The sequence below is a fragment of the Urocitellus parryii genome, chromosome 8 (assembly GCF_045843805.1).
Source record: "Urocitellus parryii isolate mUroPar1 chromosome 8, mUroPar1.hap1, whole genome shotgun sequence".
In the NCBI taxonomy this organism is placed as follows: domain Eukaryota; kingdom Metazoa; phylum Chordata; class Mammalia; order Rodentia; family Sciuridae; genus Urocitellus; species Urocitellus parryii.
The window spans coordinates 114655641-114679803 of record NC_135538.1 but is presented as its reverse complement, the minus strand read 5'-3'; the positions used below and the strand labels follow the sequence as shown (position 1 = coordinate 114679803).

At 47.0% G+C, this 24163-nt stretch overlaps 2 protein-coding genes across 2 annotated transcripts; one reads left to right on the top strand and one right to left on the bottom strand.

Moving 5' to 3' along the window:
* Window positions 1-2204: 2204 nt before the first annotated feature.
* Window positions 2205-4764, bottom strand: Clps (colipase). The gene is made up of 3 exons (XM_026383727.1): window positions 4684-4764; window positions 2966-3088; window positions 2205-2336 (listed from the first exon to the last, which is right to left on the bottom strand). Exons 1-3 carry the CDS (start codon window positions 4762-4764, stop codon window positions 2205-2207), a joined length of 336 nt encoding a protein of 111 aa, XP_026239512.1.
* Window positions 4765-16623: 11859 nt separating this feature from the next.
* On the top strand, window positions 16624-23760 carry Lhfpl5 (LHFPL tetraspan subfamily member 5). Its single transcript, XM_026383517.2, has 2 exons — window positions 16624-17035; window positions 23426-23760. Exons 1-2 carry the CDS (start codon window positions 16624-16626, stop codon window positions 23758-23760), a joined length of 747 nt encoding a protein of 248 aa, XP_026239302.1.
* Window positions 23761-24163: the final 403 nt, after the last annotated feature.

The window sequence follows — 24163 nt, the reverse complement described above, 5'->3', positions numbered from 1 at the left end:
CCACTTGCTTCTGCAGAGCCCAATTCTTTAGTGACTCCTGGAAATCAGGGACATTTTCCTCATGTTCTCCATAGTCTAATTCACTGCTGGGCACAGTGGTCACTCTGGATCTAGGAAGAAGACGTGACTGTGGTTCTCTCCCAGAGCTGAGTCTGCGCACCAGGGAATGTGACCTGATCTTCCCCTCCTTCTAGGCCGGAGACGCCCCGTGGAGTAAGATGGTGGAAGCCCCTTTCGCTTCTCAGCCTTTCTGGCACCTAGAGGCGGTCAGGCGCCCCAGTTCTAACCTTTGCCCCATGGAGGAAAGTCTGCCTGAGGCTTTGGGGAAAGACAAGAAGGGACACCCTGAGAACCGTCCCACTCCTCAGCCCCCACCGTACCCTCCCTCTGCTCCATGCTTCCTGCCTTTGGCTACGGTGAAGGCGCACTGCCACCAAGTCGTTGGCAACTGTGAAGGGAGGGTCAAGACCTGCCAGCCACCAAACACACACACCCACATTATCACTAGACTTCTTGGTTCATGGGATATATGTCCTTTTCTATTTAAGTTATAATTACTTGGGTTTTTTACTACTTACAGCTTAGTACAGCCCTACCTCATAAATTCACGGTTAATGAAGGAAAATAACAACCCCCAAGGAGAGAGGGAGAGTACTGGGATCTGAACTTGTTGACTTTCCCTTTCTACAGCTGTCCCCCTGCCTGCCCAAGGTCTCCCTCCAGCTGTAACCAACACACTTCCTGCCAGGACTCAGCCCCTCTAAACCCTGTGAAACTCAGACCCTTATTATTGCCTGTCACCATTTTCCCTCTTGAAAATGTGTCCCTCTGCTGCTTTTAATAAGGCATCACTGATCCATTGAAGTCTGTCTCCATTTCTTTTTCTTTCTGTATTCCCTTTCATTTGCTTTCAGTTACTAGGAGATTCATTTGATCACAGAACTACAAAATCCTGGGGCTGGGGGGCATCTAAACTTTATTTTGTCCCTTATCCACTATTCTTTGTGTGAATCTCCTCTCCAGTGTTCCCACCACCCGCGGATCCTTGAACTTCTGCTTGCACACTGTGGTGAGGCAACTCATGTTTGATGGCTCTGGGGGGTTATACAATTTGTGTGTGTGTGTGTGTGTGTGTGTGTGTGTGTGTGTGGTGCTGGCGGTTGAAGCCAGGGCCTTGTGCCTGCTAGGCAAGGACTCTACCCCTGAGCCACATCCTCAGCCCTACTATTTTTGAATTGACCAAAAATTAAATTTGCTACAATTTCTGATCATTTTTCTCATTTTGTGTGTTGAGAAAGAATAGGGAGGGCTGGGGTTGTGGCTCAGTGGTAGAGTGCTTGCCTAGCATGTGTGAGGCACTGGGTTCAATCCTCAGAACCACATAAAAATAAAATAAAGGTTATTGTGTCCACCTACAACTAAAACAAAAAATATATATATATATATATATTTTTTTTTTAAAAGATTAGGGAATCATAGAAAGGGTCGGGGTGGAGCTGGGTGGGTACAGTGCCACCTTTGTCTATTTATGTTATGTTGGGCAATATCCTTAATCTCTCTGAAACTCAGTCTCTTCATCTGTGGAATAGAGATGATAAAACCTCCCTCCCAGGATCATTGTGAGGACTTTCTAGGACAGAGAGTAAGTCCAGAGCAATTGGGATCTGACCCCTGTGCTGGAGGTCTGACACGTGGTTGTGTCAGCTGTCACATCGGAAAGCCAGGCCTGGAGGAGGTAAGAACCAGGACAGGGACTGGAGAGTTCCGATGTAGGGCAGGAAATATGGGCCAAGGGAACTCTGCGCCCGAGGGGGTGTGTGCGCACGCACAAGTTCTTGCTGCCTATCTTCCCAGAGCGGAATAATTGCTCCCAGAAATGAAGAAGTTCCTGGCCCGCCGGGGCCTTGTCTTTAGTCCCCAATCTGTTCAAGCACATCCTTCCTGGTCCTGGACCCTTCCCTCCATCTTTGGCCTGCTGGACACCCGACGTGGTGGGCAAAGGCTTGATGCAGGATCAAGGGAGACCCTGACCCAGCAAGGACACACAGGAGCAGGGAAGTTTTGCAGGCAGGTTTTATTGCCAAGAACCCAATCAGGTGACAGAGGTGCTGGTCAAGGAGGTGGCCAGCCGAAGATAAGAGATGGAAAACAAGAGAAGGGTCCTGCGCAGCCTGCCGGGCTAGGTGCAGGAGTCAGGGGTGGTCTTACTCCTTGGAGCGTCCAGCATCAAGGCAGATACCATAGTTGGTGTTGGTGATGGCGCCAATAATGGTCCTGTCCGACTCACAGGTCAGGCCCCGCTCGCAGGGACACTTGTAGTAAATCCCATAGAGTGTCTGCAGAGCCAGAGCCAGTGGAGTCACAGACTGTGGGGGGCTGCTTTGGGCATCATTTGCCCCCTGCCTGGAGGGAGAACCAGCAGCCCCCTCCCTTTTCAGAGGGTGTTTCTCCCGATGGCTTCCTTAGGGGGCGCTGTGGGCCCGAGAGGCTCAGGTCTGGTCTCCACTGTGACTTACTCTTACTTTTTTTTTTTTTTGATTCTGGGGATTGAACTCAGGGGCACTTGACCACCGAGCCACATCCCCAGCCCTATTTTGTATTTTATTTAGAGACAGGGTCTCACTGAGTTGCTTATTGCCTGCTTTTGCTGAGGCTGGCTTTGAACTTGTGATCCTCCTGTGTCAGCCTCCCAAGCCGCTGGGATTATAGGCATGCGCCACTACACCCGGCTTTCTTACTAACTTGATTTCTCTGGGGAGTCTTTACTTATCCACCCATGAAATGGAAGTAAGGATTCCCTGCCCCACCCATCTCAGTTAGGAGGGTTGAGGTGTGGCAGATGGGACTGTGTTTTGACACCTGTTGACCTTTCTCTGCTCATACCCTCAGTATTCAAGGTCCTTGACCCCATCCCAAGCCTCAAGGACCATCCTCCGTCCCCTCTTGCCAACTCCCCAGTCCCCACCTTGGGTGAGCACTCGCTGTTCTCGCTGGCCTTGCGTGTGCAGCGGGCCACGCCCAGGGGGCTGAAGTGTTGGCAGCAGCTGCTCTTGCACTGGGCACTGTTCATGCAGATCTCGCCATCTTCCTGCAGCGACAGACAGTGAGCCCAGCGCCCTTCCCCATGCCATTCGCCACCAGCCCCCGTCCCACTCATCCCCGACACTACCTCCTTCAGAAGGAGCGTGTGTGAAGGAGTCCAGCCCCTGGGTCTGGTGGCCTCTCTGCACTCCACCCACGTGAGGAGTGGGCAGTGTGGTGGCAGAGAGGCAGCCCTGGGCTGGGTCGGAACCCAAGGCTTCTAGTACTGGCTGTAACTACCAACTCCCTGGGCCTCAGTGATCCCCTCTGGAGGTTGCACAGATGACCCCAAAACAGGGTTTCCCAGTGGCTCCGGCTCCCACATTCCTTTGAGGAGTCTGAAAATTGAAGTCCATCACCCCTCAAGACTCCCCCTCCCCCCACAGATTTTTGCATAGCATCACAGGGGCATCCTGGACCCTCCAAGCATGTCCCTGCCAGGAGCGAAAGAACCTTGGCACTGGGTGGCTGCCGTGTGGGACTTGCCCTGCTGTGACCTGTGGAGGTGAGACAACCTGGGGCTCACCTGCCCCAGCGCCAATTCCAATGCCACCCCTTTCCAGCTGTGTGACTCAGGCCGGTGCTTAACTTCTCTCCATGTGAGGGTGGTGGATAAGAATAGTCTCCCGGTGTTATTGCCAGGCATTCAGAACAGTATCTGGCGCATAGGAGTGAGCCACTGTAAGTCAGAAGCCAGGATCGCGGGTGAAGCTTCCTCTCTGTTTCTTTCTCTCTCTCTCTTTTTTTTTCCCTCTCTCTCTCTTCTTTTTGGTACCCGGAATTGAACCCAGGGTGCTTAACCACTGAGCCACATCCCAACCATTTTTATGTTTTATTTAGAGAAAGGGTCTCACTAAGTTGCTTACAGCCTCCCTAAATTACTGAGGCTGGCTTTGAACTTGTGATCCTCCTGCCTCAGCCTCCTGTGCCACTGGGACTACAGGCATGTGCCACCATGCCATGCACAAGTAAAGCTTTCTAGAGCATGGGATCCTCTGAGCCAGGGTTCCAGGCTCTGATTTTGTAGAATGCTTCCTCACAGCCAGGGTGCAGCAGCCACCCAGTGCCACACTTCTTCCCTCTTGACGGGATGGGTGTGGAGGGTCCTGGATGCCCCTGGGTCACTATGCAAAAGCCTGTCGGGGGAGGAGAGCCTCGCAGGGTGTCTCAGCTTTCATAGGAGCCTTGGGTGTGGGAGCTGGAGCCACGGGGAGACCCTGTTTGGGGCCAACTGGGCACATTCCAGATGGGAACACGGGGCCAGGGCGTGGGCTACAGTCAGTACTAGAATCCATAGGGTTGGCTCTGGCTCAAGTTGTTAGTTCTTCACACCAGACTTTTCATCTGTCTGGACCCCATGGGTCCCAACCCCAGCCCAGGGTCATTTCTCTGCCACCACCCTGCTCTGAGCATATCCCAGCCTGAGTCTGAACTGTCAATAAGTCTTTTTGGGGCACCCTGGGAAGAGGTGCAGGAGGGGGCCGAGCCATCAAGGAAAAGAGCCCCTGAGCAGCTCCAGCTGAGGACATCAGAGGCCAAGACCCAAACTCACAAAATCCCCGCCTGGAGGCTCAGATGTGCCTCCCCTGCACACCCCCTTACCAGGTTGATTAGGATTCCCCGGGGGTCAGGAGCTGCATAGACCACGGCAAGGGTGACAAGCAGAAGGACAAGAACCTTCATGGTGAGTGGTACAGCTGGTGTGGGTAGCAGCCGGCAGGTCAGGTGGCAGAAGACGGAGTTAGCTGGGGTGGTGGGGCCTTAAAAGGGGCCCTGTCCACATGTGACCCACCTTCTTCTGCATGCCCCAGGGCCTTCCGTGAGCAGAAGCACAGCTGTGGCCAATCTGCTGGGGGCGGGGAGGTCCTGATAAGGTGGCTAGACAGCATCTGGTGTGTGTGTGTGTGTGTGTGTGTGTGTGTGTGTGTGTGTGTGTGTGTGTGAGAGAGAGAGAGAGAGAGAGAGAGAGAGAGAGGGGGGAATGCACACATGCGATGTTGCATTATGTTTAAGAGCGTGTACTCTGGGTGTGGTTCAGTGGTACAGGAATGTGCAAGACCCTGATTCAATCCTCAGTCCTGAAAAAATAAATAAATAAAGAGAGAAAGAAAAATAATGGACTTTGAATACTTAGGTGCACAAGTTGTTAGCGGACAAGTTACCTAACCGTTCTGGCTCAGTCTTTTTATCTGTCCATGGGGATAATTTCAAGAACTGTGAGGGTCAACCTAACACACAGGTATGTGTTGAATGAAGTAACAGAATTATAGAATTAGCAAACTCCACCTATGTTACATATGACCATATGCACAGTGCTTGGAACAGGTCTGGTTTGCAAGGAGGTTGAGTCCTAGCTGCCCTCTGACCCTGAGCTCCTGGGCAGGGCAGGGACTGGGGTGGGGCATGAGAGGCACCTGGGAGCGAGGGCCTGATGGCATTCTGTGTCCTAGGTGCCTCTCCTCCTCCACTCTAGTCCCAGCCCTGCCTTTGGCCCCACTCAAACCCAGTGTTTGGCAGTGCCTGGCTCAGGTAAGGAGGAGTCACAGCCTCCTGTCCTCCCAGGCCTCTAATGCAGGCACAGGTCCCTGGGGTCGGCCAGCTCCTCAGCCCTGGCCAGGGTCTCTGTTCTCCGTCTGGCCCACCACCTCTGCCCTCGTTCCAGAGGGCTGCCCACAGGAGCAGTTCGGGCCCTCAGGAGGGGCTTCTCCAGCAACCTCTCCTCTTCCCTTCTCACCTCACTCCCCACCTGCAATTGCAACATCCCTCTAGTTAAGGCTCCAGTCCTCCCACCCCAAGGCCACACGTTGGCATGAGCAGTCACAAGTTTTGGATGGGAATGAGGAGGTCTCCAGAACCTCAGGGCGAGCAGGGCTGGAGGCTGGGAAGGGCGCAGCTGCCCGCGTGGACTCAGGTGTACAAACAGAGCAGCTTCCCTGCAGGTCAAGGCGCAGCGGCCAGAGCACACACCACCCCCTCCTTCCTGCCCCATCCTCGGGTGGAAAACAGCCCCTCTGGGAGGCCCCAGATTGGGCTGCCTGGAGCATGGCTTCCATTCTGTGCTTCGGAACTCAACACTCACTAGCTCCTTGACCTTGGATGAGTGATTTAAACTTTGCAAACTCCTCGAGCCTCTTTCCCTTACCTACCTCAAGGTGATGATGACTCCTACTTCTTAAGGTCAGGATCAAGTAAATTAAAGTATATGGAACCCCTGTGGAGGCTCCCACTACATGTCAGGGGCTCAGCTCCTGGAACACCACCTGCTTCCCTCACTCCCCATCCCTGCGACATGGAACACGGAGGAGTGAGCCAGGAGACTCTCCAAATAAGAGAAGCCCACCTGCTTACAGAGAGGAACACTGTCCTCTCACTTTAGGGGAGTCAGTGTTTGAAACCACTTTGACCTGAGCCCAGCCTGGCCCCTCTTTCCTCTACCCGCTGCCTCCCATCTGCACCCCCTGCCAGTGGGAGGGGAGCCACAGGGAGATAATCATGGTGCCTTCTCCCAAGTCAAGGCAGGAGGCTGCAGAAGAAACCAGAGGAGCTGTGAGCATGCACCAGTCCTGTCCCCAACTGGCCACCGCCAACTTCCCAGAGGATCGAGACTGGAGGTTTTGCCATTACAAATGCAAAGAACAGCAAAGAGAGCTCTGACAGATCTATGTGCTTTCAAAACATAAGCAAAAATTAGATACTTTTTGTACCCAAACCTCATAAGGTTAGCCAGTCTTCTAATCTAAGAGAGATTGGGGGCTGGGGGTGTGGATTGGTGGTAGAATACTAGCCTCGCATGCCCAAGGCCCAGGCTTTGATCCATAACACTGCTAGATAAATGAATAGAGTTTCTTTCTGGGGTTCTCCCTCTCAAGAAACCAAAACAAAAGACAACCCCAAAAATGAACTGGGTGCGGTAACACATTTGTAGTCCTAGTTACTCAGAGCTGAGGTGGGAGGATCACCTGAGCCCAGGATTTTTTTTTTTTTAATATTTACTTTTTAGTTGTAGTTGGACACAATGCCTTTATCTTATTTATTTATTTTTGCATGGTGTTAAAGATGGAACCCAGGGCCTCGCACATGCTAGGCGAGCACGCTATTGCTGAGCCACAACCCCAGCCCGAGCCCAGGATTTTGAGTCCAGCCTGGTCCACATAGTGAGACTGTCTTTAAAGAGATAATTATTTTAATTTAAATTTTTTAAAAAAAATTAAAACTGAGCTTATTTCAATCATATGGGACAATTTTTCTGGCATCATGTTGAACATGAAAAGTCATAGAACCCGAGAAATGAAAAGTTGTGCTGCAGTTATATACAATGAATCTAAATGTATTCTGCTGTCATATATACCTAATCAGAATAAATAAATAAGATAAAAAAAAGAAAAATCATAGACAAAGAACACAGACTGCATGATCCATCTACCTGAAGGTCAAGAAGAAGCAAAACTCACTGATAGTGAGGGAAGTTGGGAAAGTGGGACACTTCTCATCCTCCTTCTGGGGGCTATTGATGAGAAGGAGGCCCTGAGAGAGCCCTCCATAGAGTGCTGGAGTTGTTCTCAGCCTTGATCTAGAGGACTGAAAACAGATGCAAAATCCATCTGGTTGTATGCTTATGATTCGAGTCTATATAATGTAGCTGCTGTATCTCAAAAAGAAAAAAAAAAAAGCAGGGTAGGGGTGTAGCTCAGTGGTAGAACGCTCGCCTAGCACATGTGAGTTCCTGGACCACAAAAAAGAGAAAAAAAAAAGTAAGATTTCTCCTGGTCAGTTTCCCATTCATGGGGTGGTGTCATGCCTTCTGTTGAGGGGGGCTGAGGCACAGTGACCTTGGAGTTCCTCTGGGTGACTGCCATTTAACTTCTCTATGATCTACTCCAGTCGTACAGGGTGAGCCTCTGGCAGCCATGCTAATAAATAAGCCACCTCTGCTCCTCACCACAAAGGACAGGGGAAGGGATGGCATCTGAGCCAAGGTCCCTCCTGGGACATAGATCTGTGTCTGACAGCCCCTCTCAAGCTTGTCTGTTACATGGAAGTGGGGAAGCCCTGGAGGGAGTTTTCTTTGTGCTGATGAAGAAACTGACTGAGTTGACAGAGGGATGGAAGGATGGATCAGTCAGTCACAGAGAAGCATGGCCATGCGCTGACTTCCCAATGGATTTTCAGATCTGGGTATACACCACACACATACACACACACATGCACACTCACTCCCCTCAGCTGGTTGTACTCTTGCCCCTGAAGGCCTGAAAATCTCCTGTATCTCTATAATGTATTACTTTTGTCCAAGTCACAAAGATAGACATCTCGATTCTGCAAAAGGGCTCATAGTCCTGGATCAGGGTCAGAGGAGCCACAACCATGGAGCCAGAGCAGAGAGCAGGCAGGGATCCACTCAAGATTCAAACTCCCCAGAGAGAGGCCAGGGCAGTGGTACGTGCCTACAGTCCCAGCACTGGGAGGCCCAGGCAGGAGAAGCTCCTAAGCCCAGCAGGAGAGGGAGACTCTGTCTCAAAACCAAAAACAACAAACAAACAACAACAATAAACCCCCCAAACCCAAGCAAACAAAACCCAAATCCAAACAAATCCCCCATACATACTTACTACATATATACTTACATACTTACATACATACATGCATACTTAGGCTGACAGAGCTTGTATCCTTCAGTCGCCTGCCCAGGACCGGTACTGGGTGGAACTCTGGGGTGAACAGCCCTACCCGGGGTCTCATGATTGGGAAGTGATCCCTTTCTGAACAGAGTGGGTTTTATTACCCAAAGAAGGGCACAAGATTCTGGGCAAACAGCTATAGTAGAGAGCCCCATCCATTCCATTGGTTACCTAGCCCACAAATTCCCTTCCCCAAGAAGGGTCAAGTGACAAATTGGGGTTTGTAACAATTGCAGCTTGTAAATTTTTTCTGACTGTCCAGTCTCTGTCTTCTTTAGGTGGGGACAGGAAGTGAAGCATGTGTGATAAGATTGCCTTTCTCCTTCTAGGCCCCCTCCCCTCCATTCTCCTGACCAAGATTAGATCAAGTGTGGTGTGGAGCCTCGGAGGCTTCAAGGCAGCAAGGGAGGGGTCTTTATGATCTCCTGGGTTCCCAGGGGCTGCTTATCTCACCTCATCCTCTGGTCCTGCTGAAGTTATGGATACTGAAGTGTGCTCTCTGTTCTCATATGACAGTTCATATCTCTGGCTGATCACTATCCACTGAACTCTTTTTGCCCTTTATTTTATAGTTTCCACTCCTTGCCAGTATTCCCTTCAAACACATCGCAGTTCTGAGTAGGGCTCAAGCCACTAGGTTGTGAGCCCGTCAGGTGCGGGAGGCAGCTTGAGGTCTCACAGGTACGGCTCACCTCTAAGTCCAGGATCTCGGTGCGATGCCTTCTTCTAGTTTCGTCTTGATCATATCTCACTATTGTGCATCTTAGGGGCCAAACTGTAAAGTTATCCACGTCGAAAAAGAATGAAAAAGAGAGGAAGATACATAAATGTATACACGTCACAGCGAAGAAGAAAATCCCGGTAGATGCTGGAGTCGCGTCTGCAGGCGCCACCTGGTGGCAGAAGTGGTGCTTACAACTTGGATCCTCTACTCCCATCTCCTGTCTCTTTTGCTCTCAATCAGCACCTCCGCCCATTAGTGTTCTTTATGCTGTTCATTGACTCAGACCTACTCTCCCCTCATCGTCCTGACCCTGTGTTAGGCTACTGAATTATTTTCTTCCTTTCATTAATTTTACTCTGGCAGTTATGGGAGTCAGGACAGGCATTTCTTGAATTCAGCACATACTCCAGCTGCCTCCATACATTGGCATCCTCTCCCCTCTTAAGAATCAGGATTGAAGACCCCGCCAACAAAAGCAACCCCACTTTTTAGTATTGAGGAATAATTAATATCATAAAATTCACCCATTTTAGTATAAAATATAAAGTATAAAGATCTATGAGTTTTGACAAATGCAGTCATGTAACTACAGAGCCCTTCCATCACCCTAAAATATCCCCTCACACCACCTCTTTGTACTAATCTATGCCCATCAGATCCTAGAAACTACAAATTCGTTTTCTTTTTTGGGGAGAAGGGAGGGTTCCGGGGGATTGAATTCAAGGGCACTTGACCACTGAGCCACATTCCCAACCCTATTTTGTATTTTATTTAGAGACAGGATCTCACTGAGTTGCTTAGCACCTTGCTTTTGCTGAGGCTGGCTTTGAATTTGTGATCCTCCTGCCTCAGCCTCCTGAGCTGCTGGGATTACAGGCCTGCGCCACCACACCCAGTCTTGTTTTCATTTCTTATAGTTTAATGTTCTTCCTATTTAATTACATGGCATGTACTTTTTTTGGATTTGACTTCTTCTCTTTTACTCAGCATAATGTTTTTGTGGTTCATGCATGTTGATGTGGATATCAATAGTTTTTTTCTTCTTGAAGAAAAAAACAATTGTGTTTTTTTTGTTTTTGTTTTTGTTTGGTGCTGGGGATTAAACCAAGGCAAAGCACCTGTTAAGCATGTGCTCAACCACTGAGTACACGCCCAGCCCAAATAAATATAATTTATTTATTTTTGTGTGGTGCTGAGGATTGAACCCAGGCCCTCACACGTGCTAGGCATGCGCTCTGCCGCTGAGCCACCACCCCAGCCCCCCAAGTTTGTTTCTTTATATCACCCAGTAACAGTCCACTGTATGGATGGAAACACAGTGTGTTTATGCACTCGCTAGTTGAAGAAGCTTCATGTTATTTCTCAGAAGATTTGGGGAATCATGAAGAAAGCTGCTGCACATATAGTGTGTACACACTTTCAGGTTTTTGTGTGAACACAAGTTTTAATTTTTCTGGGACAAGTATCTAGTAGTGAGATGTTGGGTCATATGGCAAAAGTTTGTTTTGGTTTCTAGGAGAGTCTGTTAAGAGCTTTCCAAAGTGGCTGAACCAATATACATTCCCATAAGCAAAGTATTTGTTCTGGTTGCTTCACATCCTCACTGTCTTGGAGTTACCAGGTTGTTGCTGTTTTTTAACTTAGCCTTTCTAACAGGTGTATATCACTGTGTCATTGTTTAATTTACACCTTTCTACTAACTCCTGATGTCAAACATTTTTTTTCATATTTGGCACCCATATATCTTCTTTGATGTGTTTGTTCAAATCTTCTATCCATTATTAAAACTGGGTTGTTTGTTTTCTTATTATTGAGTTTTGAGAGCTGTGGATGTCATACCAGGGGTCACAAGGTTTGTTGGTATTGTCGTGAGCCACGTGAAAGCCTCCTCTGCAGTACCAATCTGCTGGAGAACGTTCCCATAAGACCCACATACTCTAGTTCTGCCCTATTCCCAGAGTTCCAACCACACGCTCCCCCTCAACCTAATTTTTCAAACTTACCCCTCCTAGATGCTGATCATCTAGCTGGTCCATCAGTCACTGCCCACAAAATGGTGTCACGGGTGCCTCAGGCCCTTTCTCCTTACTGAGTAGGTGTTGTATGAGTTTCCTGAGGCTGCCATAACAAATTACCCCAAACATGGTGGCTTGGAACAGCAGAAGTTTATTCTCTCACAATTTTTTTATTTTTCATTTTTTTAGTTGTAAGTGGATACAATACCTTTTTGTTTTTATTTGTTGATTTTTATGTGGTGCTGAGGATCAAACCCAGAGCCTCACACATTCTAGGCAAACGATTTTACCCCAGTCCCCCTCTCTCACAATTTTGGAGGCCAACGGTAGAATAACGGTGTTGGCAGGTCTTCATTCCCTGCAGTGGATTTGGGGAACAATCCACTTGGTCACTCTCCTCCTTCTCTTTCTTCTCTTCCTCCTGCTCTTTCCATCTTTTTGGGCTGGGGACTGAACCCAGCTCTGGCACATGCTATGCGTGAGCTCGGCACTGAGCTACACCACCCCCCCACCCACCCCCCTCCCCCCCATTCCTCTTCTTGTTTCAGGTGGTTGCCGCCTTCCTTGGCTGTAGCCACAACTCCCCCATCTAACTCTGTGGTCTTGTCACTTTTTTTTTCCTGTTATATCCTTTAATATCTGACTGTTTCTCTGTCTCTGTCTTTTGGCGGCAAGCATCATTGTTGTTAATTTCATTTTGAGGCAGGAACTTGCTAAAGTGCTGAGGCTGGCCTTGAACTTGTAATTCTCTTGCCTCAGCCTTGCAGGTTGCTGAAGTGTGCTTCACTGTGCCACTTGTCATTAAAAGGGGAATGAAGGGAAAGTCAGGGGAGAGGAATAGGAAGGACAGTAGAATTAGTCAGACATAACTTTCCTAGCCTTGTATTTGAATACAAGACCAGAGTAATGCCACATCATGTACAACCACAAGAATGGGATCCCAAATAGACTAAGTTATAATCTATCTATGTATAATTTGCCAAAATACACTCTACTGTCACGTATAATTTAAAAGAACAGGGCTGGGGTTGTGGTTAGCGGTAGAGCTCTCACCTAGCATGTGTGAGGCCCTGGGTTCGATCTTCGGCACCACATAAAAATAAATAAATAAAATAAAGGTACTGTATCCAACTACAACTAAAAAATAAATATTAAAAAAATTAAAAGAACAAATTAAAAAAAATACTTATCATTGAATTTAGGGCCCACCTAGATCATCTTGTTGGATCTCCATTTTGAAAAATTCTTAATTTACTTACATCTGCAAAGCATATTTTCCAAAAAAAAAAAAAAAGAGATAATGTTCACAGGTTCTTGGAAATGGATGTGGATCTTTCAGGGATTGTACTAGCACTTGGAATTCTGTGTTCCATGTAGCTTTCCTTTCCCTGAAGTCCCAAGGGCCTTCCTGCGTGGGGATGTCATGCTGCGATGGCCCTCTTCTACCAGCTAGCATGCCAGCAGAGCTCTCTCAAGCAGGCAGGGAAAGGGGGACCTGCCCATTCAGCTTCCACAGTGAAAGCAAAGGTACATTAGGGCTCTCCTCCAGCAGAGTATCACCCTAAAATAAGAAGGGGGTTGAGATGCAGGTCAGCCCAAAACAGGACCAAACGATGTGGCAAACATCCATTACAAATAGAGTCACCACCCCTCATCTTTCAAGTCATTGCAAGTAACTAATTTCTGCAGGTCTCCTTGAGACATAATACTGTTTGGGATTTATTCTTTTGAGCACCAGAGGTTTTGGACTAGATCTTCTTAGTCCATTAACTTTTAGCCAAGAATCAGGGGACAGGGAAAGATCCACATTCTGTTCCCAAGAACTCATGAACGTTATCTTTTATAGAGAAAATATTCTTGGGCTGGGGTTGTGGCTCAGTGGTAGAGTGCTTGCCTTGCATGTGTGAGGCACTGGGTTTGATTCTCAGCATCATATGTAAACAAATAAATAAAGGTCCATCAATAACTAGTGAAATATTAAAAAGAAAGAAAAAACATTCTTTGCAGATGTAAGTAAATTAAGAATTTTTCAAAATGGAGATCCAACAAGATGATCTAGGTGGGCCCTCAATCCAATGAGAAGTGTTATTATAAAAGACACACGAAGCTGGGCATAGTGGAGCACACTTGTGACCCCAGATCTTCTTAGTACATTACTTTTTAGCCCAAGGGTCTGCCCATTCCTGAGGTGACCTGGTTTACTGACTCAGGAACATGGGGCGGGGAGTTGAGGCTGTGCAGTTTAGCACCCTCATATCCCTGGATCTTACTTTAATGATCCTATATTTTGTAGCAACAAGTCCTAGCTGATTCTTTGAGCCACACTACATAAAGGTTTTGAATTTCATTTTATCTCTTAAATCAATGATCTAGACATTTGAGCTTATCTTGCATGACATTATTCAATGCCATTGTAAGTAGTCACTTCATTCAGTGTTCTTGATTTTTCCATTCCCTTTCTACCTCTCTATGGCCCAAGTCACTCAGTTCTCAGAAATTGACCCTAGAAGGCACATGGCCCTGGTGTTCACAGCTGATATTTGAGTAGGTGTTTCTCCTCTGTGCACGGCGGCCTGCTGTTTTCCCAGTTTGAACATAAACAGGCATCTCAGAGCCTGTTGCCTAGGCAGGAAACTTCCTTTCTGGTGCCAATATTTGGATCATATAGGGCTCGGCTCTTTGGTGACAACAGTCAAAACCTACTCTGGCTAATTAAAGCAAAATGGAAGAAAATAGATTGAAATTAGTTGGCTTACAGAGCTGAAGAAGGAACAGGACAACCTGTTCCTTAGGTGGCATAGGAATCAGAGTGGTGCTGAGGACCAGTAGTAAGAGCTCATGGATTGTTTCTTGAGGATGTTGCCAAGGTCCAACAAAGCACCAGTGTTTTCCCCTCATGCCCATCCACCACCAATTCAGATTTCACAGTGAAAGACTGATGGCCACTTGATCCAGCTTGGATGAGCCACTCAGATCAGTACTCAAGGGTCTGCATGCCTTGTGCTTGGCTGACTGACCAGAACCTCAGGAAGCTGGGGAGGCAGGGGAAGGGTGTACGTGGTGGCCAAATGAGGGGTATCCACCAACTCCTAAGAGTTTGTTTGGCTGTAGTTAGCCTAAGGCCTTTTTGGAATGAGGAAACACTCAGCCCCTGCTCTAGGGAAGTTTCCAGTCTGATGGTAGAGATGTGAGTGGTGACCTTGATGAACTTTCAGTCTGATGCTGAAGATGGTCACAAAACCAAAAAAGAGATTAAGAGAAAGAGGGAAATAGCACAAATATGTTCAAGGCAGAATTGTTCTGAACAGAGCAAAAGTAGAAATTGCCAAACATGCCAACGGGTAAATGATTAAATAATTATGGTACGTACAACAAATGTTACATCATTGCACAAGTATTAAAATAATGTTTTGGGGGAAAGTACTATGCCAAAATGTTATATGGTGTAATGCTAAGAGAAAAAATTGTATATAAAGTTGTATATACATTATTATCTGTATGAAGCAGTATGTGCAGGAGGGAAATGCACCATGTTAACAGAGGCAATACTCATCAACATTTTTTTAACATTTATTTTTTAGTTGTAGTTGGACATGATACCTTTATTTATTTTATTTATTTATTTATTTTTATGTGGTGCTGAGGATCAAACCCAGGGCCTGCACATGCAAGGCAAGCGCTCTACTGCTGAGCTACCACCCCAGCCCCCTCATCAGCATTTTTGAATACTTCATATGTGATACTCTGGGCTAAACATTTTACAGTTACCTAAGCCTTCCATGATGGATAAAATCATCACCCCTGTTTTAAAGGTGAAAAAACTGAGGCTCAGGAAGTTTCAACCTATGGATGGTTACTTAGCTAGTAAGTGGCTGACTCAAATCCAGGTTGATCTAAAGCCAAAGTTTGTGTTTTAAAGATGGTCTTATCTTTCCTGAGCTCTTGATGTGGAGGATAGGAAGGATTTTTATTCTTTTACATATACTTTCCTAAATTTTCCTACTTCTCTACAGTAGCCATGTAGTTACCCATAAAATTAAGAGAAATATGTTTTTAAAAGGGAAATATATAAAATTATATATATATATATATATATATATATATATATATATATATATAAAATACATAAACAAGGGAGAAAGGCATTGCACTGAACAAAGAGCATATGTTAAGGTCTGAGAAGGCTCATGAAGAATGCTCTTTGCTGCGCTTTCTAGTCCCTTCTGTCCTCGGTCTGCGTGTGGTATTTTCGTACACACTACATGCATTATCAGCGTACGTGTCTCACTGCCGTTGAGGGCAGGGTTCCTGCCTTTTTATCTCTGTGGCTTTTGCTTGGAAGTTATCCTCCAACACAAGCTTAACGCATACTAACTAGACTCTTTGCAATTGTTGACTGAACGAAAGGGACCAGAAAACACAACCAGGAAAGATTTTGCTGACCTCTGGCGGTGGGGGTTGGGGACTCCGGGAGGGCGACGGGGAGCCAGACCGGGGTGGGTAGTGTGTGGTCGGGGCTTTTTGTGGGAGAAGCCGTTTTGCGATTGGAACTGAGCAGAGAAACGTGGCAGCCACAGCCCAGCCCTCCCAATTCCTGTCGGCTGCGGGTGGGTGAGAGGGGTCCCAGGTCCCCGCAGGGGGCGCGCGGGGTCGGGTGGCTCCCGGCTCCACCCCGCGGGGTCAGCCCCGCCCCCAACTCGGCCGTCCGGCCCCGCCCCCTCCCGGAGCCCCGGGGCGCTGGCCGCGGTGCTGAAACGACGCTCTCCGCAGAGGGAGGAAGGCAGGGCCCGGCCCGGCGAAGGGAGCGGGACTCCCTGGAGCTCTGAACTGGAAAAACGGGAGGGGACAGGGTGGCGCCAGCAGGACCTTGAGAGGAGGCAGGAGACCCGAGATAGGCGGGTTAGAGCAGAGACAGGCACCTGGCAAACCTCACCTGAGGACGCCAAGGCCATCCTTGTCCTGTTGAGCCTCTTCCCCGCCTGTGCTGGAAGGATTCTCACCTTGTGCCCCGACCTCAGCCTCCTTTCCAAGCCCCGCTGAGGAGTGACTCACTTCTGGGCCTCCATCCACATAGCCTCCGCCTGGCAGCTCACAAGCCCCTGGTCCAAGGCCTGCTGCCTTCACCATGGTGAAGTTGCTGCCCGCCCAGGAGGCAGCCAAGATCTACCACACCAACTATGTGCGGAACTCACGGGCGGTGGGTGTGATGTGGGGCACGCTCACCATCTGCTTTTCCGTGCTGGTCATGGCCCTCTTCATCCAGCCCTACTGGATCGGTGACAGCGTCAATACGCCCCAGGCGGGCTATTTCGGCCTTTTCTCCTACTGCGTGGGCAACGTGCTCTCTTCCGAGCTCATCTGCAAGGGCGGCCCTCTGGACTTCTCCTCCATCCCTTCCAGAGCCTTCAAGACAGCCATGTTCTTCGTGGCCTTGGCCATGTTTCTCATCATTGGCTCCATCATCTGTTTCAGTCTATTCTTCATCTGCAACTCGGCCACTGTCTACAAGATCTGTGCGTGGATGCAGCTGGCTGCAGGTGAGCGAGCGGGGTTTATGGGAGGGCAGGCCACAGCCATGGCTACATCATCCCACTCTGTGTGGAGGCTCCGGGTCTTCTACTTAACGATCTGTTTAGATTCTGAACAGGGAATCTTAATGACTGAAGCATAAAGGACTTCAGAGACCAAACTTTTCAAACTTCATATATTACAAAGATGGTCTTATCTTTCCTGACAGCAGTGACTTGAGCAGAGCACACAGCTCCTGGTAAGAGAACTCAGGTGTCCTGACTCCCAGGACACCATACTTTGAGAGGTTGTTGCAGCTCCAGGAAGAAGAAAGAAGGAAGTGTCCACTGTCAGCCCTGTGGGAATAGGACTCAGCCCTGGCGCAAAATAGTGATGTGGGTCACCATTCTAGATGCCCTCATCTCCCACTTCTGGGCATTTGTTCTATCTCACTTATCAGTACTCACATTCCTGTCCTCTCTCCAACCCTAAATAGTACTGATGGGCATTTCTAAGGTCAGCCATGTATTTTGGAGTGTAGCTATTACACCATGTGTGACCTCTCCCGTAGAAACTTGCATCAAAACTCCCCTTTCTCACTGTAGAGTGAATCGTTGTTCCCTCAGTATAGGATTTCATACTTGAGGCAGCAAATGGAGCAATATTTTGTGAGGTGGAGGGAGGCTGTCCAGGGTCCTTTAAAACTATATGAGATAGGCAGCCATTTGTGGTGACCGAGACAAGGATTTTACTCCCCTTTTTCCTGCTCCTGGCCCATGCAGGCTTCTTGGTGCTTTTCTCCTCTGGGTCACCTGTGTTTTTTTTTTTTCTCCTCTAGAGCCCAGGAAGAGATGGACCAAGATCTTTTCTGTAGCCTTTGGTCCCTTCATCCCTGTCTATCCCAAGGCACAGACTGTCCATGCTGGATGTTCAGGGGACTGCAGACTAGAGCGGAACTCCCAACATCTTTGGTTAGAACAGGATGAGGTGTTATCTCAGGAGAAAATGAAACAGGAATCTGAATCCCAGACCACCAAACACATAGTGCAGAGTTAGAGGGGGTCCCCAGAGAGCTATATCCCACCAGCAACTGCAGATGAGGAATCGGGGTCTGAGAGAGAGGGTCAGACTTGGCAATCAGCTGGCAACTGAGAAGTAGGAGAGGTAAAGCATCAGGTCCCCCAAAACTAGACATACTCCAAAATACATTTTTTTTTAGTTTATAGATGGACACAATATCTTTATTTTTATTTATTTATTTTAATGTGGTGCTGAAGATCAAACCCAGGGCCTCAAGCATGCTAAGCAATCACTCTACCACTGAGCCACAACCCTAGCCCCTAATGACACTCTTTTTGAGACTCATATTTATATAAGTAAAATGATTTACAAGATACTTTCACATATTTCATCTGGAGAGCCTCATCACAACCCAGAAGTGAATATTTTTACATTTAACAGTTAAGACTGCTGGTGGGTAACTTGTCTTTGGGGGTAGATTCTTGATTCTCAGTCTCATACCCAGGCCACTAACTTGACTTCAGAACCTCTTCTAGATATCCCCACTCTCTCCCTCTCCTCTGTAGTCTCTTTATATGATAAGGGAGAGATCAGGACAGGAGTGAGGCAAAATTTGGTGGGTAATGGAGACAAGAATAGAGGGTGGTCATATCAAGAAAGAAGGGGAGCCAGTTATGATGGCATACACATGAAGTCCCAGGGTCTTGGAAGACTGAGGCAGGAGGATCACAAGTTTGAGACCAGCTTCAGCAACTTAATGAGACCCTATCTCAAAATAAAAAAGGGTTGCGGATGAAGAGAAAAGAAAGATGGAAAGAAAGAAAAGATAAAAGAGAGGACTGAAGATATAGATAGCAGTTCTGTGCCAAAGAGGAGTAGCATGGACTCTGACGTGCCTGCCAGCTGGTTCTCCATCAGGGTGATGGAATGCTGGAGACACACCATTCCTCTTTTATTCCCAGTGCTGCCCACCCCTCACCCCAATGTCTGCAACAGGTGCCATTTGCTGAGCAGTACCAGGAAGGCCTGGGTGGGGGAGGTGTCAGCAGGCTATTTGAGTCAGACCCTATCTGGGTCACAGAACTAGTGACACTGATAGCAGAGGTAGCCAGTTGCAATCGTATGAAACATTTATCTTTGGAGAAGGCAAAGGTGGTATCGTGTTCCATTCTGCTGTGTTGGAGAAGGAAGGATGAGCCAAAGAGAGGAGACTAAGGAGGGGGTGTACCCAACAGCAAGCAGCTGGGAGACACATTAATTTACAGAAACCTAAACAAGTTTGCTTAACTTTGCCCACTAGGCTGGGAGCAGGGAAGTGTTATAGCAGGGATAAAAGATCTGATTAATGAGGCAATGTGGGGTTGTAGCTTAATAATATTAGTTGAGCATCTGGAGGCCAGGTATAGGCTGAGTATGGTCCTAGCTCCTAAAGCCATAGGCAAGTCAAGTTGCTTGTCTTCTCTGGGTCTTGGTAAGCTCATGTCTTAGTCAATTTGGGCTGCTACAACAAATCATCTGAGACCAGGGGGCTTAAACAACAGAAATTTATTTATCACAGTTTAGGAAGCTAGATGCCTGAGATCAGGGTGCCAACCCAGCCTAGTTCTGGTGAGAGCCCTCTTCCATTGCAGAATGCTAACTTTGTCCTTGTCCTCAAAAATGGAAAGAGGTCAAGAAGGTTCTCAAGATCTTTTTTTTGTAAGGGCACTAATCCCATTCATGAGAGTTCCATCTTCATGATCTAATTACTTCCGCAAAGCCCCATCTTGTAATAACTGCTACATTTGGAGTTAGAATTTTAATATATGGATTTTTGGAACATAGACATTCAGTCTATTGTACTCATCCATAGAATGTAGCAACAGGAATGGGGTTCTATTTTTTTATTTGTTCTAACTAGTTATACATGACAGCAGAATGCATTTCGATTCGTTGTACACAAATGGAGCACAACTTTTTATTTCTCTGGTTGTACACGATGTAGACATACATATGTGCAGACACACACGGACCTAGGGTAATGATGCTCATCTCATTCCACCATCTTTTTTGCCCCCATGACTTAATGGGGTTCTTGTGCAGGTGAGATGATATTATGCATGCAATACACCTAGCATAGTACCTAGTACATGGTAGGTACTCAGTAAATGTGCAAAACAGAAAACAACCTCTTCGGTAAGATAGGAAATGTTGTTACAGTAATAATTCCTAAGTCTTAGTGGCTTGAAACAAAGGTTTATTTCTTGCTTATATTACCTGCCCACGGAGGATCAATTGGGGGCACTATGCTTATTGTTCTTCTCTCCTTTTGAACCCCAGGCTGAAAAAGCATCACTTGTCATTGACATGTGCAGAGGGAAAGAGAGCTCTGGAAAGTCTCCCACCAGCAGTTAAATTCTCTAGCTTAGCAGTGTACACATTTCTGCTCATTTATTGATCAAAGGAGTTCATGTGGCCTTGCATAACCTCAAGAGAGTGGGGGCAAGGAAGTACAATCCTACCTCATACTGGGAATATTTGTGAATATCTCTTATGATGCCCACATCCTGAAAGATAGCTTCCATCAGAAGGAATTGCCAATAACAATAGCAAGAATTAACATCATTGGCCTTTCACCATGTACCAGACACTGGTGTTTTCTTTACATGACTATACTTATTCCTCACAACCCTGCTTTGAGTCAGGTATCAGTCTCTTTAGAGCTCTGAGACACACAAATGGGATAGTCCCCCAACTATGCACAGAACCAGGGGTGGATGGATGGGGTGCAACCCACCCATACACAGTAACAACAACCTGTTTCCAAGCCAGAAGCTTTGGATTCTTTTACAGAACCCCTATAGGAAATTTTATAGACAGGGAAGGGGATTGTGGGGAGAGTTTTGGGGAGAAAGAGAAGTCTAAAAGAGCAGTTTCTTTCCACTTTCACCTGTGCATTCAGCATTTGTAGGATGCTGCTTAAACTAGAGGCCATGCCAACCAGCCAAGGGCGGGCTATACATTTTACCAAATTGCTGTGGAAGGATTCCCTCTCCCTTACCCTAAGTGTCTTCCTGAACACTTTCAGTTTGTCAAGAAGTCTGAAATTTCACCACTAAATACATTCAGCCCTTTGGATAAATATCACAATCTAGTGTGGAGGGAATTAATTTTGAAGTCAGGCCAGGTGTGGTGACACACACCTGTAATCCCAGTGGCTCTGGAGGCTGAGGCAGGAGGATCACAAGTCCAAAGCCAGCCACTCTAGGTAATGTAGTAAGGCCCTGTTTCAAATTTATTTATTTGTTTGTTTGTTTGTTTGTTTATTTATTTATTTATTTTTTAATATTTATGTTCTAGTTATCGGTGGACACAACATCTTTGTCTGTACGTGGTGCTGAGGATCGAACCCGGGCCGCACGCATGCCAGGCGAGCGCGCTACCACTTGAGCCACATCCCCAGCCCCAGCTGTTTCAAATTTATTAAAAAATAAATAAATAAAAGGGCTGAGATGTGGCTCAGTAGTTGAGTCCCCCTGGGTTTAATCCCCAGTACCAAAAAGAAAAAAGAAGTCAGGAAAATCAGAAGGAAGTACTATAGCTGGATAACTGAGAAAGCTGCCTGATTTCTCTGAGACCTCAATTTTCAAATCTGTAAAAGGGGGGATATTAATATCTGGCTTACTTTATGCAATTTTTGTCATGATCAAGATAGTACATGAATTTTTTTGTGATTCCTTTAAGAGCTGTATAAATTATTTTTAAAAATCTTATAAAAAATCGAAGGAAGGTTAATATATTTAGGTGAGGAGGGGGGACCCTGGTCTTTACATCATATGTTTGATCCACTTACTTTCCTTGTAAGAACAAGCTGGATCCAAGGAATGTAACTTTTGCTTGCATGGGATACTTCTTTGAGCATCTTCTGGGTAGGGTATGGTTTGGGGACTAGGGGGCCCCTGAGCTTGTGGAAAGAGGGTCAAGGGTGGGAAAGTGGCACAGATAAAGGCCCTGCCTGCATGGCAATTGTGGTTGGGATCACCCTGGTCACATTCTAGGATTATGTCACCTGTCTATGCTTCACCCTATTGAAGCTAATGTGGGAAAAGTGGTTTCATGGGAGGTATGGAAGAAATTGGGGGAGGAAGGGGAAAATAAAATTTAATGTTAGGCTGCCTTGTCAATGCCAAGTCAGTAGGACACTGAGTAGCTGTGCCCAGTAGCTAACCCTCATGGAATGCCTCATGTTGTGCTTGGCCCAAGTTCCTTTCCATTATTAACTAAATTTAAGCTTGTTATAACCCCAACACATAGGTGATATTACCTCCATTTTACAGATAAGGAAACTCAGGCAAAAAAAAAAAAAAGTTTAAGCAGCTTGCTTCAAGTCACACAGCTAATTAGCAAAAACCAGTGGGCTTGAAATCCAGGCAGCCTGGTCTAGTGTTTTCCACCTCTCCTATGGAAAGAATTGCCTGGAACAGTGCTTCTAACAACAAAGATTCTTGAGCCCAACCTTGGCCTGAGTTCCAGCACTTAAAATGAATATTCCAGGGGATTTTAAAATTCAGGCAAGTGTGAGCAGCTCCACTGTGCAGTACTAGGTATGGGGAGGAGGAACCTGTTTGCTCACATGGAAGGTTCATGAAGAAAGCATGCATTGGGGCTTGGAAAGCCTTCTTGTAGTCACTGAATCTAATATCTTTGAGATATAGGACACATTATTATGCTGTATACTGTAAAAAGGGAAAATACTGCTAATCAAAACTATGAACTAATGCTTTCTTATTATACTTATTTCCAAGATATTGAGATGTTGAAATATGAACAATATATATTTTCAGAGAGATAAGTTCTCTGGGCTGGATCCCCCACCCCCATCCTCCCAGGGATTGAACCCAGGGGTCCTTAGCCACTGAGCTACGTCCCAAGCCCATTTTTATTTGTTTATTTTTTAAATTTTGAGACAGGGCCTCGCTAAGTTGCTCAAGGCCTTGCTAAGTTGCTGAGGCTGGCTTTAAACTTGTGATCTGACTGACTCAAGCTCCTAAGCCACTGGGACTAGATTTGGGAGGGTTTTGGAGCCAGGGCAAGCAGTGCCTCCTTGAGTCCAAGATGAAGAGATAAGCTGAGGGGCTGGTAGGACTACCTAATGCAGTGACAGATGTCACCCTGGCCAAAGAGCTCAGTTCTTTGCCTCTGCCTCTGACTGCTGGGTCTCAGGGACCAGCTGCTTTTAGATTTTGGAGCCCATTTTTTTCACTTGTGTTTTACAAGAAGAATGGCAGAAGCTGCCTAATGTTCCTCTCAAGGCTAATGCAAAGACCAGGGAGGTGACAAGATAAGAGTAATTCAAAGTGGGAGGTAGGGAGCTGAGACACCTAGCATGACATCATCTTTACCCTTTTTTTCCCCCTTAGCCACAGGTTTAATGATAGGCTGCCTGGTCTACCCAGACGGCTGGGACTCAAGTGAAGTGCGACGCATGTGTGGGGAGCAGACAGGCAAGTACACTCTGGGCCACTGTACCATCCGCTGGGCCTTCATGCTGGCCATCCTCAGCATCGGCGATGCCCTCATCCTCTCCTTCTTGGCTTTTGTTTTGGGCTACCGGCAGGACAAGCTCCTCCCTGATGACTACAAGGCAGATGGAAAAGGTAAATTACCCTCCTCCACAGTGTGTCACCTGCCTGGGGATCCTAGGTGGGCAGATAGACATAGCCCTAGTCCCCCTAAGCAAGTGCTCTATGACTGAGCCAGACCCTCAGCCCTTACTTACTCAATTTTAAAAACAGGCAATTTGAATGGACATCTCTGCAAAGAAGATATGTATATGGCAATTAGCATATAAAAATACTCACCATCATTAATTATTAAGAAAATGCCAATCAAAACCCACTTACTAGCAGGGTTACAATAAAAAGATGAACAATTAAACGTGTTGGTTAGGGGGCTGGGATTGTGGCTTAGCAGTAGAGCGCTTGCCTAGCATGCGTGGGGCCCTGGGCTCGATCCTTAGCACCACATAAAAATAAATGAATGGAATAAAGGTATTGTGTCCAACTACAACTAAAAAAATACATATTAAAAAAAAACAAAAAACAAAAAAGTGTTGGTTAGCATGTGAAGAAATTGGAACACTTAGACAATGGAAACAG

Coding starts and splice junctions, on each gene's coding strand:
- Clps (XM_026383727.1), bottom strand. CDS start 4,764: ATGAAGGTTCTTGTCCTTCTGCTTGTCACCCTTGCCGTGGTCTATGCA. Junction 3,089..4,683: donor GGGGAATCCTAATCAACCTG/GTAAGGGGGTGT, acceptor CTGTCGCTGCAG/GAAGATGGCGAGATCTGCAT. Junction 2,337..2,965: donor ACAGCGAGTGCTCACCCAAG/GTGGGGACTGGG, acceptor CTGGCTCTGCAG/ACACTCTATGGGATTTACTA.
- Lhfpl5 (XM_026383517.2), top strand. CDS start 16,624: ATGGTGAAGTTGCTGCCCGCCCAGGAGGCAGCCAAGATCTACCACACC. Junction 17,036..23,425: donor GTGGATGCAGCTGGCTGCAG/GTGAGCGAGCGG, acceptor TTTCCCCCTTAG/CCACAGGTTTAATGATAGGC.